The sequence below is a fragment of the Blennius ocellaris genome (genome assembly GCF_963422515.1).
Source record: "Blennius ocellaris genome assembly, chromosome: 13".
Classification (NCBI taxonomy): domain Eukaryota; kingdom Metazoa; phylum Chordata; class Actinopteri; order Blenniiformes; family Blenniidae; genus Blennius; species Blennius ocellaris.
Window position 1 is genome coordinate 9,131,353 of NC_137662.1, and position 22,446 is coordinate 9,153,798.

Consider the following 22,446-nt stretch of genomic DNA (forward strand, 5'->3'; position numbering starts at 1 on the left):
GCTGTAAATTATTCATCCCCTTGATTTTGCTCGAGGCTGCGGTATCCTGACACCAAGACGTCGGCAGAAGATCTTAATGTTCTGTAGGTTATGAGGAAAATTCTCCCCTGTTGCTGTCCTGTCACCAGTTTCCCTTTCCTTTGGACACTTCTGATAAATACTGTTAGAAAAAGCTTGCATGCTTTTCTTTTCTTTTTTTTTTTTAATACAAGGAAGTGAAATGCTGTATTCATATATTACACTGTGATTTTTTTTTTTAAGTTATTTTTCTTGTTTCTAACTTTGAATACAATATGTTGTACCAAGTGCTAAGAAGTGCTGATAAAGAAATAATCAAAGTTGTCCAAGTGTTACCACTTGTTAGTAATCTAATGTAAACGCTGATCAGTGTAGTTTTAAATACATTTCACGTTTGCTGAATAAAACTGTTGCTACAAGCGAGCTATAAACCATGCTTGCTGTAGTCATACCCCACAGGCACCATCGTAAATACTAGAGAAAGGAAAATTGTAATTTTCAGATGTTACTGATGACCGAACAAATACATTGTACAAGAAATCAGGTATTCAGCTGGTGGTCTTCCCGATAAAGACAAACGGAGATTATTTGGAGATTTGCATCTGCAGAAATACAGAATTCGACCAGTGTTTGTGAATATCTTAAATTTAGTCAGTTTTCTTCGACGGTACCAGAGGAAAAGATCGTGGAATATCACTTTCAACCCTTTAATTTGAACGTATTGTTATCATATCACAATACACATAATTCTCTCACTCTCCATTTTAAAGATATGGATCCACAGTTTCCTATTTGAGAAGGTAGGTTTTTGGTAATCGTTCACTATTTTATCCTGCTGTGAGGATTATGCTACAGGCAGAACGTCTTTAATGCAGATAGCTTCTGTCCTCTTCCAAACTTTGATGCCACAATTACATGTTGTTAACTTTGCTTCTCTGCCCTGTAGCCCGATTCCTCCTCTCTATACCATCTGCTACTGTACTTGGTCTTTCCCGTGTCCCGACTTCAGTTTCTACCTCTGGCTCTGCAGGAAATCAAAGTTTGTCTTCTTCCTGGTTCTTGTTCATTCTCACGTGGAAATTGTTGGGTTTGTGAAATGACGCGTGGCATAATGGGCCAGCGTTCCAATGTTGTAACGAGGAGGATAATATCCGAGAAGCATGAGGTGGAAGTGTAATTCGACTGCGCCAATATGAGAAGGGAAAGAAAACGACAAGGCACTCGTAGAGAAATTGTCCTGTATTCTGTCAAGACGGCTAATTAAGGTTTATGTTAAAGTCCACTTGGAGTTCAGCCAAGTTGTTCAGGGCTTCTCCAGGTCAAACCAAAAGCAGACATGGGCCAAGGACTGCCCTCACACTGCTGACTTTGACATCAAATCTTATCAGTGAGGCCTCGCTTTTTTGCGTCAGGTCATAAAGAGAGCTGAATGTTCCACTCACATTAGGAGTGGACGTCACATAGGGAAGCAAGTTTCAGTATTAGTAGGAGCTGCATTGACAGTAATAAAGTGTGTCATGAGATAAATAGAGGATCACTTCTGTTCTTTATATCCAGTGTCTGTACGCCCTATGTTTGTTGTTCTGCAAGCAGCGAACAAGAAAACAAAAGCAGTGAGATTTTTTTTATTTTATTACAGAAGTGTTATAAAGTGTGCCCGTATAAGATTTGAAGGCGTGAAGGCGCGGGATTAAACCCAACTCAAGGTGATGAGCCACATGTGGTCCCATTCATTTTTAATTTTAACCTACTTTTTGTGGAGCCCTCAAAGAGAGCGTTAGCAGGGGCATCATAATTAAGAGAATCTTCACTTTAAAAAGTTAAACCTGTGCAACAGTTAAGGCAGCTGGTGAGGAGAAAGAAAACAAAAAACTTGTGTAACTGTGCGGTGCAGAGTGGAAGGACCTTGTAGCTCTACAAATAAATGTATAACTGCCTTGTCGCAGAAATCAAACCTGCTCATAGACTTTAGTGTGACAACGATGTTGTGTACAAAGCAGCGTAACCCTTTTGTTTGCAATAACTGAAAATAGCAATAAGGGGTTGCAATAAGACTGCTCAATTAATCTCATCAACTCACCTAAACTTGGATTAAATGATAGTTCTCGCCTCCAAAACTTCAAAGTGAGTGTGAAGAAACATCGGTATGTGCCAATTATATTCGACAGAAGCGTCTTAAGTACTTTCTGAATTTCTATCAAATATAGTGCATTACTGAAAGTGTTGGGCATATGTTTGAACATGAACATAATGTCCCTTCCTCTACTGTAATGTGCTGTTCGCAGGGACAGTTTCAGTCAGTTTTTTTTGCCACCTTTGCAAGGGAAATGCAGCAATCTGGTGCACTGATGGGAAGGAAATGATAACTTGGCAAAAGAGTGAGCCAAAACATGTCAGTCGCAAGTGTTTCAGCGCTGAGCACACTACTTTTATCTGTTTAAAGTTTAGAAGAAACTGAAAGAGAAGCAGAAGAGGACAAGTATGGTCACTTGCATGAAGTTGGAACATGAATCCTCTGGTAAGAAGTTACTTATATACCGAGTTAGATATTATTGCGTTTACTTTCTCTTCACACACAGGACATGCCAGAGTATTGTCAGCAACCGTTTCTTGTAGAATGGAGAAATTTGAAATGCTGGAGTCAAGTTATGTTTTAATATTAATAATATATTATTTATTTTCCAAGATATAAGCACATATCCAACAACACTCAACAACATCCGATCAGACTTACAGAATCCTCTGGAGGCCTTTGGATCTTGATCCACTCCACCGATGGCCCCTTGACCTGCAGAAATCTGTGGAAGAGACTCTTGAAGCCCTCAAAGTCTTTCCTGGACACCTGAAAAACAGACATTTTGTCAGATATTTTACACTTTTGTTCTTGTCACAGAAACGTTTAGTTTACAAAGATTAATGGTGACACTATCTGGGGGGGGGGGGGGGGGGGGGGGGGAGTGGGGTAGGCTCATATTTGGGGTCTGAAACTCAACTCCACGTATTATGATGAGTTCTGTGGACATCTGACCTACAAATATCAGGTACCTGAAAACCTAGTGAACATGTCAGGGAGAGGAGAGGCCACCGGAAAGATCTGAACAACGCCTTTAAACATGCTGCATCTCAAATGCCTGGATGCCAGCGAGGATGACGAGGAGCAGGTGAAACTGTAATATTCATATCTTCATAAAAAAACAAGATCTGGTCAGCAGAGGAAGAGTCGTCTCATAATCAGGTTTGTCCTGTATTCGGAACAATAGAGTAAAGTTTAAAATTTCCATAATAAATCTTGTTTTTGCTACAGACGACACTGCTTGCTGCTACTTTTGTCATGAATAGACTATGGTGATGTAATATACATGAAAACCTGCTCTACCTCATGGCATATGCTGGATGCCACCGCTATAAATCACTCCCTCATCATTGCATTCTGTGTGCGTAGGAGGGATGGCTGTCCTTGTTTGCTGGTATGCGTCTCCGCTGACAGAACAATTGTTGGGCTGCTCCTTAACTTAACTTAACATAACACCATTAGTGATTTTAAAACTTGTGTTACAGGCTTTTTAAAAAAACAATCAGTGATGCTGCAGATGTTCCATTGTATTGTAGCTTCATTATGTTCTTTCCTTCTCAACTCAGGATCCCCTGTTACCTCCTTCTGCGCTTCATCCAGGCCCCTCCTTCCCCTTATACTCCACCGTCCGTCACCGGACTATGAAACACAACCCATCCTCAGGACTCTGGGACTGTCTGTTTTGCTTGTCGAGGCTTGAGGTTTAGTGAAATCACATCAGAGAACCCATACGCAGGAGCTCATTTAGATAGCATATGGCTGAAATGTCATTTATGGATGTGTAAAAAAAAAAAAAAAAAAATTATAAAATGAATGGAAACCTGGGAGCACTAACAGGGAAGATTGTAGGGAAATTCTTGTTCTCCACATTTACATTTGCACAGAAGAAAATGCAAAATGTAATCAGTGACGAAGCACCATGTGAGCTATACTCTTTATCATGGGCTTCTTTCAAGTAGTAACTGCTTGGACAAATACAAACGAGTGTTCTGTGGGCACACTGCGAAGTGTGCATGTGTGAGGTAACGATCGCGCCTTTGTGTTACCGACCCTCCCTCCTGAATGCATACAGTACGCGCATCATTGTCACCCTTTCACCTTTTGTCATTACTTGTGATTCAGCCCCGCTCGGTTAATGTTTATGAAGAATCTGTGGCCGCACCCTGAGAGCCGAGCCACTTCTGGCTTTCTCTCATGGTCTGTGTTTCGTGAACAGCCCAGAAAACTCATAGGGGGAAAAAAACAAAACCCTAAATGACAACATCTCCAGAGTTATTGCAGCTGTTTGGGTTTGACTCTGAGATTTACACTTAGCTTTTGTAATTTGAAGCAATGGGGCGAGACGTATCCACCCCTAAACATCAGAGTTCACTTTGGGCTACTTGGATAACCATTCAGCCGGGCTGGACTCCGCCCCCTGATATCATTACTAATAGATAATTAAAGCAGAAGGCGGTAGCGTAAAGAGCTTGCCAAGTGCTGTTCTCAAACATACTTTGTGCGCGAATGTCTGTACGGTACGTAGGTGGGACCTTCTTTGGCACCATGCGCCAGTGTGTCACTGCTGTGATTTCCCAGCATTAGTGTAACTCCACCCCCCCCCTTCCTCTAAATTACAACCAGATGGTTTGAGAGAGTGAGTGAGCGATTGAAGACCGACAGAGAGAGAGAGAGACAGAGAGACAGAAATAGAGAGAGTAAGTGTACCTCTCTCTCGGCCCCTGTGGTGGTGTTCAGCAGCTTCTCCAGCTCGCCGTGCATGGAGCTCTCCAGCTGCTGCCGCATCATTTCCTGGAACTGAGCCATCCCTGCGTTGGCCACTTGTTTACAGAGACCTGGACACAGGAGACAGCAGAAAAAGGACGAGGAGCTTTGAAAACGGTCAATTAATGCGACTCCCGCTAGATTTCACATTCTCAGGCTGCTTTTCGCCAACAAACGCAAACCAGCTGCCGTCGCCAAGCAAGGCTACAAAAGTGCGTTCTGCAGTGTGGATCCATAAATCAGAGCTGAAACGGAACCGTACTCATCCATAAGTAATAACTGGGTTTAGCCTGTGTCTTGAAAGTGCATTGATTAATCAATTCATTCTTTATTCTACACCTGGAGTAGCCAACATGGTGCCCACGGTCACCTGGTCCCACTAAGGACATGTTACAGAAATAATGGCCAAAGGAAATACCATGATTTCAAACTTAAGTTATTCAGAAACATTGTAACTATTGTTTATCAGTATCAACGTCTTAATACTTGGTACCCTTAGTCAATGTCAACATTAACTGTTTCAGCCAAGGGGAACGTAGCACTAGTGATCGGCGAGCACAGACCAGGCTTACACCACCAACGTCTTGATGCCGCCTGATCCACCAGACAAGATTAAAAAAAAAAAACTATGATGTGTTTGAACGGTACACTTGACGAATCGTGAACTGTCCTTTAAACGTTAATGCTCAGAAAACAAACGCACCGAGACCCATCGATCGGTTGGTTGTGGCGCTCTTCCAAGGCGACTCTGGTGTCATTCAAAATGTTTTGTAACAGCAGGACAGACCCAAAACCTTCCACGTAATCAAACTCATAGCTCAGATTTCACATAGTTATACATGTCTACAAAAATACTACCAAAATAATCCCGTTTGAGCATTTAAACCGGCACACAGCATTATCATAAAAGCTTAAAATCATAAGGGCGTCCACTGTATGTTCGGTTTGCATTCTTTTGGTTTCTATGAGAATGCAAAAGGAACTGGGTGAGAAAGGAAACTTTTACTACTCTGGCCATGACTGTTAAACCACACCAAAAGTGAGGACACGGGCCTAAGATAGAGTTAGCGTTTCCTCTGACTAAAGAGCCACGTCATTGTGTCACTGTATACATCCTCATTTGTCTCCCATTTCACGGGAATATAATGCCACAGATCAAGGAGTCAATGAGGGGGAAAAACTTGATCATGTATTGGCTTTTAAAGCACAATACAGTGCCAGCTGTTTCACAAACGGACCAGAGATTAGTGTATCTGGTTTCAGATATCAGTATATCTAATGGGCGAGAGGTGAAGTGGTTAATAAAAAAAGAAATAAAAAATTCCAGGTACAAGTGTGGGCATTTCTATGTGGAGCCTATATGTGTATCTCTGTGTGGGTACTACCCATGCAATTGAATGTGAGCTTCTGTGACCGTTTGTCTCTCCAATGTTTGCCCTGTGATGGTCTGGTAACCGGTCAAGTCATCTGAAATCAGCTCGAGTCCACCACAGCCCGACCTTGGACGAAGATAGGCATATCGTCGTCCTCAGACTCTGACATAACCAGTGTTTATCTGGAGCAGGTAAATATGCTGTCTGGAAAGAGATTTTTTTTTTTCTTGTAGTTTACATAATTAACCACCGGCAATAAAATTGGCGTGATAAGAATGACACAAGAGTCCAGTTGAATAACTTTCTCTAAAGGCAATTCTGTGACAATGGGCAGTCACTTCAAAGGAAAACGAGACATAAAGAAGATGTAGCAGTTGCTAGCTGCCAAATCCTCTGACAACAAATCAGACCACACCTAATTGCATGGTTTTACTTTTATTTAATTTTTTAATTTTTTTAACGGAGCAGGCCACAAACTGAATTCCAGAGCTGTCAAACTTTCTGGAGCACCACTTCTATCTCACAGAGGTCAGTTGGCTCAACTCCAGGAACGGACCAGGTAAACCAGCCACCATTTAAAGCTAATGTTCAGACTGAAAGCAGTTAAAAAGCAACCGCGAAAGGATTTGACAATTACTCTTGCATTCAATAATTTGCAGTCACTACCACTTTGATCACCATATTTGGTGTAGCTGGTATTGTGTCCGAGTCTATATATTATCAGCAGGTTAGCGGCTCATTAAGCAGCCCAGACACAGCATGTGAAAAGAAATACTGAGAGCATCAGATGCATTACAATGCTCGAGGGTTGAAATGAAACCATTGAATAGGCTGGAAATGTTAAACCTGGACTCTGGCTTCCTTCTGCCTTATAGAAGGACTTGAATGGTTTGACACCTGGTTTTGTACAATATGAATAAAACTATTCACACAACAGAGGCTTTTTCCTTCAACACCCTGAGTTGGGAACTTCGACCAGTTTGAAACTAGCTTGGTGCAATATCATTTGTCTTGCAAATTATATTGTAAGTAAAAGGCTTATCAGCTTTTGTCAGTATGGCAAGTTGATAAAATTGTATTTTAATTATGCTTAAATGCTACAAACAAAATTGTACATGTTAGAATGATTCACAAGTGCCATCGATGCATGCTGACAGTTCATGGTCCTTTGCCTTTTTTAATTTGATGCCTGCCTCTGTTATGGGTCATTGTGCAAGTTTAATACAATGCTTATAGGCTGACTGGAAGATTTCTCTGAAATAGGAAGTAAAATTGCGCAACTTGATATTTCTCTAGAAAACTAACCGAAAGTCATGTCAGCATATTAGTTATCTGTCTTTATCTTCGCCAAAGTCTGACTGAAATGGAAACATACCTTATCTTAAACTGAAGAAAATAAATGAGTTAGTGTTAAGCCCAATACTGAAACTGAAAGTCTCCTCAAACTGTTTGAAATACTTCAAAAAGTTCAAGTTGTAAATACAAGCTTGGAATGCTTCCTCGGGCTATATACTGAGAAAAACCGTCATTGTTATGACCCAAGGTTCAGTTTGGGATAATGTGATGGATATTTGTCAAACACAAACTCTGATCATTTGCAAAGTGATTCAAATTTCATTCAGGAGATACTTTATGTGCAACAATTGAAAGAGGGCCCACACTATATCTTATTGGAAGGTTTCATTTAGCTGTATCCAATGTCTGGATACTGGTAGATTACATTGACCTGTTCCCTGGTGCAAGTTGGTTATGAAACTTTATGATCGTTCCCATCTCCAGTGACAATGATCTGAAGAAGGAGTTTATGGCCAGTCTGAGGGCACAAAAGAAGCTGACTGCAACTAACTGGAAACACTCACTTTTACTACCCCTGCAGAAATCATTACAGTCATAAATATGTGGTGCTTTTTCTAATCTCTTGCACAAATCCAAAGGAAAAATAATCTGACGACATATATATTTATTCATTTACAGTTTTGCGCCATCTTTTTTCTCCAAATCAATCATCATTCACCCTTAACTTGATCACATTTCACAAAATTAAGACCCTCTTAGATTTATCTAATCTGATACACTAGGTTTTTATGGTTTAAGGCAGATTACTGGCATATCACTATAATACTGAGCCAGCTTGAATGGCTTGTAATGACCTCTGAAAAAAACCCCAAATGTATATTATATTGAATCTATAATGCATGTTTCCTCTACATGCATGTCTCCTTACTGTACTTCTGCGTGTTTATACATCTATATATTTATGTTTGCATGCATGGATTGTTTAGCCTTTTTTTGGGTAATGGCCTGTTAATCTTTATGTATATTTATACACATGCCATTTAATTAAGCACACTTGTACAACTAATCAGATCTTGTACAACAGTTTTGACTTGAGTTCTGCCTTTAACCAAGGTGACAATATGCGGTTTTGCTTGAGATTGTCAAAAAGTTCGAATTCAATGTGGAGTGGTATTAATGGGACGCGTATAATATGGAGATTTCCCCAATATTCTAATCCACTTGCTCTATTTTAATGGGGCTATAATTAAATTAATAGTCTATGATCATTTGCAGTGAACTTATTTGTGAAGTTATTGACATTTGCCGTATTATTTCAATATGTATTTTCAATGGAAGCTACAATTTATAAATAGTTACACTGATTTACATTGTAAAAAAGGACATAAACTGTATTGCTACAAACGTTTTTTTTAATGATATGCTCTTTTTAAACCTCCGCATGTTCACAGTTGAAAGCTTAATTACAAACTACAAGTACATAACATCAACATCACTTACCTTGTACATAAATTGCCATGTTTAAGTATCGACCAGTTCAGCAATAAATAATGTATAAAAAAAACAAAAACAAAAACTGGATAAATCCGAAGCAGACCAGAGGTAAACGTGTCAACTGTTCTATTCCAGAGGACAATCAAGGTAAAAAGCAGAGTGTCATTGAAGATACATCCCGTGAAAAGCTGAAAAGAACTTTTGAGGTAACCTCAGAGCCCAGTGTCCATCGATCCAGAGGTGTGCGTTCAGTACTGAAGAATGGGAGGAAGAGGAAATGAAGGCATCCTGCCCACCTCACGCACTCATGAAGAAGAAGGGGGGGGAAAGCAGTAAAAAAAAAAACAAGGACACATTCATCCAATCGCACCTATCTCTCTGGACCGCAGCCAAGCCTCGTCCCTGAACACAAGCGGAGCTGGCTTTCCAGCGGCCACACGTCACAAATACTAGTTTTGACTTCCAGCCCCCCTCCCCTTTCCGCCTCCCTTCATTTCCAGAACCTCAACGACACGGAGTCACTCAAGCACCCCGTCAATCATTGACCGTATATATAAGCGGCTCCATCCGCAGGCCAATAAATGAGTGATAAATGAGAAGGGGACGACGAGCCGCCCTCTCCATGGAGGAAATGCTACCAGCGAGAACACATGAAGGGCAATTCCATTTAACGGTGGCTCCTTGAACGCACCACGAGAGCCAAAATCAGCAGTGTTTCGCTTGAATGTCAAAGGTGCAAAACCTCAATGTAGCGAAGAAGCAGCTGGCCAGATGATACAACCGTGAACACGAGCACCTTCAAGGGCTGGAGTCGGGGTGAAACTATGAGACATAGAGCTGATTTCTTACGGTTTTGCTGCAGGATGCTGTCGGAAAAGAAGTCGACGAGGTCGGCCTGGACCTGCAGGTCTGAAGGACCAGAGCACAGCGAGCCCGCAGAGGAAGACGCAGCAGCGGGGAGGGGAAACGCCAATAAAGGCTTTGTTTTTATTTTCTCAACAGGTTTGTCACAATTACGACACCGTGCTACTTGTTTTCCATCGGCATCGCCGGATAAATACCACAAAGGGTGAAAGGGGAAAATGGAAAACTTAAAGGAGACGAGCGATCAATTTGTTTGAAGATATTTTACACTACGGTGCCATTGGAACGTCTCGTGAGGATGCGAGCCAATCAGAAAGCAGGTTATCATGTGACGCATGTTTGACAGCCAATGAGATTCTGCGACGTACATTGTGGAGTCTGACATTTCCGGGTTGAGAAAATGTTTTAAATGTACTAAAACACGTTTCTTTCGTTCTGTTTTTAATTCTATTTTTTACCGAATAGAAACAAACCATATTTGCTTAAATTTTTGGTTTAATTACACCAACATGCACTATTTGCTGACTTCAAAACGACAAGACAGCGTTCCATCTTCAACCTGACTAATATGATTTCCCACTTTATTGTTGCAATGCTGAATCTTTCTTTGTAGTTTTGAGTCCTTGAATCATTGTAGTTCAGCAACAACGTGGACTATGTCAATTAAATATGTTACATAATCATTCCTGGAGGGTGCTGGAAACGAAAAAATAATGAAAGGCTGCCCCTGTGTGGTGGCATAGTGTCATCTCACAGATGTATAATATTTATCTCAGAGTTCCAACCTGAAATGTTTAGCGGTTCTATGCAATATTAGGCGCATCAAAAGGAAAGTACCAGTATGTCTGGAACAGAAATTAAGTTCGATGAGGATAATCTGACAGCTCGGAACAGAAAAGACTGTGTCTCGTTGTATTACTCAGGCTGCACTACAGCACCTATTCACAGGCGCGATCCCACTACTGAGCGACATGGGGGATTTGACCTGCTCCGTTCCCGACCTAGGCCGGTGCCCCCCTCCTTAGACGACCTGGTGGTCCCGGGCTCCCCCAGGAGCACCATGTCGATCCCGAACTTAGTGCGGACACCCGATCAACATAGTCCACTGCAGCTCAGAGCTCCTGAGCTCAAACGATCCTCCAGCCTCAGCCTCCCATTAACTTGGATTACAGGCACGCGCCACCGCACCCGGCGAGAGTTTCCTTCATTCACAAAGTTTTTCAGTTATTAAGAATGATATACTGAGATGAGTTGTGACATGGATGATGAGGATTAGTTAATGAACAAAGCTCCAAAAGGAAAACTTGATGTATCCCATTCAAACCTTTCAGTCCTTAACCTTGATTGATTGATTGATTGATTGAAATACACCTCAAACGTTCAACATGTAAATATGTTCATGTTTTCATGGTGTTGAACCACTGTGTGCAAACACGGAGCACATCAGGATCCAGAAACAGGGGGTGAACTTCTGCCCCTACACAGTTCCCAGAGAGACAGACTGGGTAGTCTTGCACAGATTGTTGTACCCAGGGTAGAGAATGATCAAGCAGCAAACATCCCAGTCCATCATTCCTCAGCAGCCAGCATGGTCTTCACTTAAGGGCTTTGAATAAATGTCTGGCATGACGTGGAGAAGTGCCACAAACATTGCCTTAAAGCTCACTGTGTCACCACGTTCTCTTATTGCATATGCAATTTTGCAGTTTTGTTCCTGAAATAAAGTGAAATCTCAAGCTTTACTGCTTACATTTGAACTTTCTTATTTACTATGAGAATCGTTCAGCAGCTCGTCAGCTAATAATTTGTCACCTTAATCCAAGACAATACCACTGATCAAATCAGCAGTGAGAAAAATATCCACAAACACATCCAGTTTTGCTACTTGTGACAATAAAAGATGTGAAATTGCAGTGTGACCTGTCCTCATATGTGTTTTTCTTCCAGGTAGAGGTATCGGAGGCAAAGGTTTGTTTTTTGATGAAAAAAATAGTTGACAACTGTGTCCAAATGTGATATCTTGCAGTCTTACAGGGACCTTGTCATGCAAGTATTTTCAACCTTTGAATATTTCCAAGTTCTTGTAACATTACAACCACAAATGAAAATATATTTTATTGGAGTTTTGTGTGATGGACCAACACAGCGATACTTGTGTTTGTTGTCAGAGCACGAGTTTAGCAAATGCATAAAAAGACTGTGTCTCGTTGTATTACTCAGGCTGCACTACAGCGTCTATTCACAGGCGCGATCCCACTACTGAGCGACACGGGGGATTTGACCTGCTCCGTTCTCGACCTGGGCCGGTGCCCCCCTCCTTAGACGACCTGGTGGTCCCGGGCTCCCCCAGGAGCACCATGTCGATCCCGAACTTAGTGCGGACACCCGATCAACATAGTCCACTGCAGCTCAGAGCTCCTGAGCTCAAACGATCCTCCAGCCTCAGCCTCCCAGTAACTTGGATTACAGGCACGCGCCACCGCACCCGGCGAGAGTTTCCTTCATTCACAAGGTTTTTCAGTTATTAAGAATGTGATATTGAGATGAGTTGTTACATGGATGATGAGGATTAGTTAATGAACAAAGCTCCAAAGGGAAAACTTGATGTATCCCATTCAAACCTTTCAGTCCTTAACCTTGATTGATTGATTGATTGATTGAAATACACCTCAAACGTTCAACATGTAAATATGTTCATGTTTTCATGGTGTGTAAACACTGTGTGCAAACACGGAGCACATCAGGATCCAGAAACAGGGGGTGAACTTCTGCCCCTACACAGTTCCCAGAGAGACAGACTGGGTAGTCTTGCACAGATTGTTGTACCCAGGGTAGAGAATGATCAAGCAGCAAACATCCCAGTCCATCATTCCTCAGCAGCCAGCATGGTCTTCACTTAAGGGCTTTGAATAAATGTCTGGCATGACGTGGAGAAGTGCCACAAACATTGCCTTAAAGCTCACTGTGTCACCGCGTTCTCTTATTGCATATGCAATTTTGCAGTTTTGTTCCTGAAATAAAGTGAAATCTCAAGCTTTACTGCTTACATTTGAACTTTCTTATTTATATGAGAATTGTTCAGCAGCTCGTCAGCTAATAATTTCTCACCTTAATCCAAGACAATACCACTGATCAAATCAGCAGTGAGAAAAATATCCACAAACACATCCAGTTTTGCTACTTGTGACAATAAAACATGTGAAATTGCAATGTGACCTGTCCTCATATGTGTTTTTCTTCCAGGTAGAGGTATCGGAGGACAAAGGTTTGTTTTTAATGAAAAAAATAGTTGACAACTGTGTCCAAATGTGATATCTTGCAGTCTTAAAGGGCCCTTGTCCTGCATGGCCTGAAAAAGGTATAATGTATTTTATTGGAGTTTTGTGTGATGGACCAACACAGCGATACTTGTGTTTGTTGTCAGAGCACTAGTTTAGCAAATGCATAAAAGACTGTGTCTCGTTGTATTACTCAGGCTGCACTACAGCGTCTATTCACAGGCGCGATCCCACTACTGAGCGACACGGGGGATTTGACCTGCTCCGTTCCCGACCTGGGCCGGTGCCCCCCTCCTTAGACGACCTGGTGGTCCCGGGCTCCCCCAGGAGCACCATGTCGATCCCGAACTTAGTGCGGACGCCCGATCAACATAGTCCACTGCAGCTCAGAGCTCCTGAGCTCAAACGATCCTCCAGCCTCAGCCTCCCAGTAACTTGGATTACAGGCACGCGCCACTGCACCCGGCGAGAGTTTCCTTCATTCACAAAGTTTTTCAGTTATTAAGAATGTGACGTTGAGATGCGTTGTGACATGGATGATGAGGATTAGTTAATGAACACAGCTCCAAAAGGAAAACTTGATGTATCCCATTCAAACCTTTCAGTCCTTAACCTTGATTGATTGATTGATTGATTGATTGAAATACACCTCAAACGTTCAACATGTAAATATGTTCATGTTTTCATTGTGTGTAAACACTGTGTGCAAACACGGAGCACCTCAGGATCCAGAAACAGGGGGTGAACTTCTGCTCCTACACAGTTCCCAGAGAGACAGACTGGGTAGTCTTGCACAGATTGTTGTACCCAGGGTAGAGAATGATCAAGCAGCAAACATCCCAGTCCATCATTCCTCAGCAGCCAGCATGGTCTTCACTTAAGGGCTTTGAATAAATGTCTGGCATGACGTGGAGAAGTGCCACAAACATTGCCTTAAAGCTCACTGTGTCACCACGTTCTCTTATTGCATATGCAATTTTGCAGTTTTGTTCCTGAAATAAAGTGAAATCTCAAGCTTTACTGCTTACATTTGAACTTTCTTATTTACTATGAGAATCGTTCAGCAGCTCGTCAGCTAATAATTTGTCACCTTAATCCAAGACAATACCACTGATCAAATCAGCAGTGAGAAAAATATCCACAAACACATCCAGTTTTGCTACTTGTGACAATAAAAGATGTGAAATTGCAGTGTGACCTGTCCTCATATGTGTTTTTCTTCCAGGTAGAGGTATCGGAGGCAAAGGTTTGTTTTTTGATGAAAAAAATAGTTGACAACTGTGTCCAAATGTGATATCTTGCAGTCTTACAGGGACCTTGTCATGCAAGTATTTTCAACCTTTGAATATTTCCAAGTTCTTGTAACATTACAACCACAAATGAAAATATATTTTATTGGAGTTTTGTGTGATGGACCAACACAGCGATACTTGTGTTTGTTGTCAGAGCACGAGTTTAGCAAATGCATAAAAGACTGTGTCTCGTTGTATTACTCAGGCTGCACTACAGCGTCTATTCACAGGCGCGATCCCACTACTGAGCGACACGGGGGATTTGACCTGCTCCGTTCTCGACCTGGGCCGGTGCCCCCCTCCTTAGACGACCTGGTGGTCCCGGGCTCCCCCAGGAGCACCATGTCGATCCCGAACTTAGTGCGGACACCCGATCAACATAGTCCACTGCAGCTCAGAGCTCCTGAGCTCAAACGATCCTCCAGCCTCAGCCTCCCAGTAACTTGGATTACAGGCACGCGCCACCGCACCCGGCGAGAGTTTCCTTCATTCACAAGGTTTTTCAGTTATTAAGAATGTGATATTGAGATGAGTTGTTACATGGATGATGAGGATTAGTTAATGAACAAAGCTCCAAAGGGAAAACTTGATGTATCCCATTCAAACCTTTCAGTCCTTAACCTTGATTGATTGATTGATTGATTGAAATACACCTCAAACGTTCAACATGTAAATATGTTCATGTTTTCATGGTGTGTAAACACTGTGTGCAAACACGGAGCACATCAGGATCCAGAAACAGGGGGTGAACTTCTGCCCCTACACAGTTCCCAGAGAGACAGACTGGGTAGTCTTGCACAGATTGTTGTACCCAGGGTAGAGAATGATCAAGCAGCAAACATCCCAGTCCATCATTCCTCAGCAGCCAGCATGGTCTTCACTTAAGGGCTTTGAATAAATGTCTGGCATGACGTGGAGAAGTGCCACAAACATTGCCTTAAAGCTCACTGTGTCACCGCGTTCTCTTATTGCATATGCAATTTTGCAGTTTTGTTCCTGAAATAAAGTGAAATCTCAAGCTTTACTGCTTACATTTGAACTTTCTTATTTATATGAGAATTGTTCAGCAGCTCGTCAGCTAATAATTTCTCACCTTAATCCAAGACAATACCACTGATCAAATCAGCAGTGAGAAAAATATCCACAAACACATCCAGTTTTGCTACTTGTGACAATAAAACATGTGAAATTGCAATGTGACCTGTCCTCATATGTGTTTTTCTTCCAGGTAGAGGTATCGGAGGACAAAGGTTTGTTTTTAATGAAAAAAATAGTTGACAACTGTGTCCAAATGTGATATCTTGCAGTCTTAAAGGGCCCTTGTCCTGCATGGCCTGAAAAAGGTATAATGTATTTTATTGGAGTTTTGTGTGATGGACCAACACAGCGATACTTGTGTTTGTTGTCAGAGCACTAGTTTAGCAAATGCATAAAAGACTGTGTCTCGTTGTATTACTCAGGCTGCACTACAGCGTCTATTCACAGGCGCGATCCCACTACTGAGCGACACGGGGGATTTGACCTGCTCCGTTCCCGACCTGGGCCTGTGCCCCCCTCCTTAGACGACCTGGTGGTCCCGGGCTCCCCCAGGAGCACCATGTCGATCCCGAACTTAGTGCGGACGCCCGATCAACATAGTCCACTGCAGCTCAGAGCTCCTGAGCTCAAACGATCCTCCAGCCTCAGCCTCCCAGTAACTTGGATTACAGGCACGCGCCACTGCACCCGGCGAGAGTTTCCTTCATTCACAAAGTTTTTCAGTTATTAAGAATGTGACGTTGAGATGCGTTGTGACATGGATGATGAGGATTAGTTAATGAACACAGCTCCAAAAGGAAAACTTGATGTATCCCATTCAAACCTTTCAGTCCTTAACCTTGATTGATTGATTGATTGATTGATTGAAATACACCTCAAACGTTCAACATGTAAATATGTTCATGTTTTCATTGTGTGTAAACACTGTGTGCAAACACGGAGCACCTCAGGATCCAGAAACAGGGGGTGAACTTCTGCTCCTACACAGTTCCCAGAGAGACAGACTGGGTAGTCTTGCACAGATTGTTGTACCCAGGGTAGAGAATGATCAAGCAGCAAACATCCCAGTCCATCATTCCTCAGCAGCCAGCATGGTCTTCACTTAAGGGCTTTGAATAAATGTCTGGCATGACGTGGAGAAGTGCCACAAACATTGCCTTAAAGCTCACTGTGTCACCACGTTCTCTTATTGCATATGCAATTTTGCAATTTTGTTCCTGAAATAAAGTGAAATTTCAAGCTTCACTGCTTACATTTGAACTGTCTTATTTATATGAGAATTGTTCAGCAGCTCGTCAGCTAATAATTTGTCACCTTAATCCAAGACAATACTGCTGATCATATCAGCAGTGAGAAAAATATCCACAAACACATCCAGTTTTGCTACTTGTGACAATAAAACATGTGAAATTGCAGTGTTACCTGTCCTCATATGTGTTTTTCTTCCAGGTAGAGGTATCGGAGGACAAAGGTTTACTTTTTAATGAAAAATCAATTGACAACTGTGTACAAATGTGATATCTTGCAGTCTTAAAGGGCCCTTGTCCTGCATGGCCTGAAAAAGGTATTATGTATTTTATTGGAGTTTTGTGTGATGGACCAACACAGCGATACTTGTGTTTGTTGTCAGAGCACGAGTTTAGCAAATGCATAAAAGACTGTGTCTCGTTGTATTACTCAGGCTGCACTACAGCGTCTATTCACAGGTGCGATCCCACTACTGAGCGACACGGGGGATTTGACCTGCTCCGTTCCCGACCTGGGCCGGTGCCCCCCTCCTTAGACGACCTGGTGGTCCCGGGCTCCCCCAGGAGCACCATGTCGATCCCGAACTTAGTGCGGACACCCGATCAACATAATCCACTGCAGCTCAGAGCTCCTGAGCTCAAACGATCCTCCAGCCTCAGCCTCCCAGTAACTTGGATTACAGGCACGCGCCACTGCACCCGGCGAGAGTTTCCTTCATTCACAAAGTTTTTCAGTTATTAAGAATGTGATATTGAGATGAGTTGTGACATGGATGATGAGGATTAGTTAATGAACAAAGCTCCAAAAGGAAAACTTGATGTATGCCATTCAAACCTTTCAGTCCTTAACCTTGATTGATTGATTGATTGATTGAAATACACCTCAAACGTTCAACATGTAAATATGTTCATGTTTTCATGGTGTTGAACCACTGTGTGCAAACACGGAGCACATCAGGATCCAGAAACAGGGGGTGAACTTCTGCCCCTACACAGTTCCCAGAGAGACAGACTGGGTAGTCTTGCACAGATTGTTGTACCCAGGGTAGAGAATGATCAAGCAGCAAACATCCCAGTCCATCATTCCTCAGCAGCCAGCATGGTCTTCACTTAAGGGCTTTGAATAAATGTCTGGCATGACATGGAGAAGTGCCACAAACATTGCCTTAAAGCTCACTGTGTCACCGCGTTCTCTTATTGCATATGCAATTTTGCAGTTTTGTTCCTGAAATAAAGTGAAATCTCAAGCTTTACTGCTTACATTTGAACTTTCTTATTTATATGAGAATTGTTCAGCAGCTCGTCAGCTAATAATTTCTCACCTTAATCCAAGACAATACCACTGATCAAATCAGCAGTGAGAAAAATATCCACAAACACATCCAGTTTTGCTACTTGTGACAATAAAGATGTGAAATTGCAGTGTGACCTGTCCTCATATGTGTTTTTCTTCCAGGTAGAGGTATCGGAGGCAAAGGTTTGTTTTTTAATGAAAAAAATAGTTGACAACTGTGTCCAAATGTGATATCTTGCAGTCTTACAGGGACCTTGTCATGCAAGTATTTTCAACCTTTGAATATTTCCAAGTTCTTGTAACATTACAACCACAAATGAAAATATATTTTATTGGAGTTTTGTGTGATGGACCAACACAGCGATACTTGTGTTTGTTGTCAGAGCACTAGTTTAGCAAATGCATAAAAGACTGTGTCTCGTTGTATTACTCAGGCTGCACTACAGCGTCTATTCACAGGCGCGATCCCACTACTGAGCGACACGGGGGATTTGACCTGCTCCGTTCCCGACCTGGGCCGGTGCCCCCCTCCTTAGACGACCTGGTGGTCCCGGGCTCCCCCAGGAGCACCATGTCGATCCCGAACTTAGTGCGGACGCCCGATCAACATAGTCCACTGCAGCTCAGAGCTCCTGAGCTCAAACGATCCTCCAGCCTCAGCCTCCCAGTAACTTGGATTACAGGCACGCGCCACTGCACCCGGCGAGAGTTTCCTTCATTCACAAAGTTTTTCAGTTATTAAGAATGTGATATTGAGATGAGTTGTGACATGGATGATGAGGATTAGTTAATGAACACAGCTCCAAAAGGAAAACTTGATGTATCCCATTCAAACCTTTCAGTCCTTAACCTTGATTGATTGATTGATTGATTGATTGAAATACACCTCAAACGTTCAACATGTAAATATGTTCATGTTTTCATTGTGTGTAAACACTGTGTGCAAACACGGAGCACCTCAGGATCCAGAAACAGGGGGTGAACTTCTGCTCCTACACAGTTCCCAGAGAGACAGACTGGGTAGTCTTGCACAGATTGTTGTACCCAGGGTAGAGAATGATCAAGCAGCAAACATCCCAGTCCATCATTCCTCAGCAGCCAGCATGGTCTTCACTTAAGGGCTTTGAATAAATGTCTGGCATGACATGGAGAAGTGCCACAAACATTCCCTTAAAGCTCACTGTGTCACCGCGTTCTCTTATTGCATATGCAATTTTGCAGTTTTGTTCCTGAAATAAAGTGAAATCTCAAGCTTTACTGCTTACATTTGAACTTTCTTATTTATATGAGAATTGTTCAGCAGCTCGTCAGCTAATAATTTCTCACCTTAATCCAAGACAATACCACTGATCAAATCAGCAGTGAGAAAAATATCCACAAAAACATCCAGTTTTGCTACTTGTGACAATAAAGATGTGAAATTGCAGTGTGACCTGTCCTCATATGTGTTTTTCTTCCAGGTAGAGGTATCGGAGGCAAAGGTTTGTTTTTTAATGAAAAAAATAGTTGACAACTGTGTCCAAATGTGATATCTTGCAGTCTTACAGGGACCTTGTCATGCAAGTATTTTCAACCTTTGAATATTTCCAAGTTCTTGTAACATTACAACCACAAATGAAAATATATTTTATTGGAGTTTTGTGTGATGGACCAACACAGCGATACTTGTGTTTGTTGTCAGAGCACGAGTTTAGCAAATGCATAAAAAGACTGTGTCTCGTTGTATTACTCAGGCTGCACTACAGCGTCTATTCACAGGTGCGATCCCACTACTGAGCGACACGGGGGATTTGACCTGCTCCGTTCCCGACCTGGGCCGGTGCCCCCCTCCTTAGACGACCTGGTGGTCCCGGGCTCCCCCAGGAGCACCATGTCGATCCCGAACTTAGTGCGGACACCCGATCAACATAGTCCACTGCAGCTCAGAGCTCCTGAGCTCAAACGATCCTCCAGCCTCAGCCTCCCAGTAACTTGGATTACAGGCACGCGCCACTGCACCCGGCGAGAGTCTCCTTCATTCACAAAGTTTTTCAGTTTTTAAGAATGATATACTGAGATGAGTTGTGACATGGATGATGAGGATTAGTTAATGAACAAAGCTCCAAAAATAAAACTTGATGTATCCCATTCAAACAGTTTTTCAGTTTTTAAGAATGTGAGGTTGATCCACAGAAACACAATCACACACACTGACCGTTAACTATTAATCTGACATGTTTGTTTTTGGACTGTGGGAGGAAACCAGAGTCCTGAGAGGAAACCCTCACACAGGAAGAACATGCAAACACAGAAAACCTTGGCCCAGATTTGAACCAACAACCTTCTTGCTATGAGGCACGAACACCAACCACTGTATTGTCCCAAAACTGTTTTCAGTCATTTTTCAATTGAAGGCAAATCAGCTTCAATTGTAAAACACATTATGCTAACAAAGTAATTGAAAGTTCTTTATATTAATACACGTGTGCTGTTGGGGCAAAAGCAATGAGAAAGGTGAAATAAAACGAGAAGAAATCAAACATTCAAAACGTACAACAAATTAGGCTAAAAACCGTGAAGCCATTAAAAGTAAGAGCTAAAAAGTACAAGTATTACAGAAACAGAGAAACATAAATACTTGCTTTACCCAAAAGGAGCAGCAAACAGAAAAACCTTCAGCAGTGTTTTGAAAGAACTCAGAGTTTGAGTCATAATTAAGTTTTTTAGGAATTTGTTTGAATTATTCTGGACATCAAAGATGAAATTAGCAGCTTCTACATGTTTAATTCTGACTGAAGAAGCAGAAAGAAAGTTTGATAAAGATGACCTTCAAGGTCTGAATGGTTGAAGATAAAGGAAGGTCTGTGAATAATAATCATGACTTGATACAAAACACTAAAAGACTGTGTCTCGTTGTATTACTCAGGCTGCACTACAGCGTCTATTCACAGGAGCGATCCCACTACTGAGCGACATGGGGGATTTGACCTGCTCCGTTCCCGACCTGGGCCGGTGCCCCCCTCCTTAGACAACCTGGTGGTCCCAGGCTCCCCCAGGAGCACCATGTCGATCCCAGATTTAGTGCGGACACCCGATCAACATAGTCCACTGCAGCTCAGAGCTCCTGAGCTCAAACGATCCTCCAGCCTCAGCCTCCCAGTAACTTGGATTACAGGCACACGCCACTGCACCCGGCGAGAGTTTCCTTCATTCACAAAGTTTTTCAGTTATTAAGAATGATATACTGAGATGAGTTGTGACATGGATGATGAGGATTAGTTAATGAACAAAGCTCCAAAAGGAAAACTTGATGTATCCCATTCAAACCTTTCAGTCCTTAACCTTGATTGATTGATTGATTGATTGAAATACACCTCAAACGTTCAACATGTAAATATGTTCATGTTTTCATGGTGTGTAAACACTGTGTGCAAACACGGAGCACATCAGGATCCAGAAACAGGGGGTGGACTTCTGCCCCTACACAGTTCCCAGAGAGACAGACTGGGTAGTCTTGCACAGATTGTTGTACCCAGGGTAGAGAATGATCAAGCAGCAAACATCCCAGTCCATCATTCCTCAGCAGCCAGCATGGTCTTCACTTAAGGGCTTTGAATAAATGTCTGGCATGACGTGGAGAAGTGCCACAAACATTGCCTTAAAGCTCACTGTGTCACTAAGTTCTCTTATTGCATATGCAATTTTGCAATTTTGTTCCTGAAATAAAGTGAAATATCAAGCTTCACTGCTTACATTTGAACTTTCTTATTTATATGAGAATTGTTCAGCAGCTCGTCAGCTAATAATTTGTCACCTTAATCCAAGACAATACCACTGATCAAATCAGCAGTGAGAAAAATATCCACAAAAACATCCAGTTTTGCTACTTGTGACAATAAAAGATGTGAAATTGCAGTGTGACCTGTCCTCATATGTGTTTTTCTTCCAGGTAGAGGTATCGGAGGCAAAGGTTTGTTTTTTAATGAAAAAAATAGTTGACAACTGTGTCCAAATGTGATATCTTGCAGTCTTACAGGGACCTTGTCATGCAAGTATTTTCAACCTTTGAATATTTCCAAGTTCTTGTAACATTACAACCACAAATGACAATATATTTTATTGGAGTTTTGTGTGATGGACCAACACAGCGATACTTGTGTTTGTTGTCAGAGCACGAGTTTAGCAAATGCATAAAAGACTGTGTCTCGTTGTATTACTCAGGCTGCACTACAGCGTCTATTCACAGGAGCGATCCCACTACTGAGCCACACGGGGGATTTGACCTGCTCCGTTCTCGACCTGGGCCGGTGCCCCCCTCCTTAGACGACCTGGTGGTCCCGGGCTCCCCCAGGAGCACCATGTCGATCCCGAACTTAGTGCGGATGCCCGATCAACATAGTCCACTGCAGCTCAGAGCTCCTGAGCTCAAACGATCC

At 42.3% G+C, this 22,446-nt stretch overlaps 1 protein-coding gene across 1 annotated transcript in view; it reads right to left on the bottom strand.

Annotated features, from left to right (window-relative positions):
• ugp2b (UDP-glucose pyrophosphorylase 2b) overlaps positions 1–9,468 on the bottom strand; it is a 31,991-nt gene extending 22,523 nt beyond the window's left edge. The window contains exons 1-3 of the mRNA XM_080507109.1: positions 9,025–9,468; positions 4,799–4,926; positions 2,753–2,860 (exon numbers count right to left, since the gene is read on the bottom strand). Coding sequence (XP_080363235.1) covers positions 2,753–2,860; positions 4,799–4,926; positions 9,025–9,043 — 255 coding nt within the window. The 5' untranslated portion in view covers positions 9,044–9,468. The remainder of the gene's footprint in view (positions 1–2,752; positions 2,861–4,798; positions 4,927–9,024) is intronic.
• Positions 9,469–22,446: the final 12,978 nt, after the last annotated feature.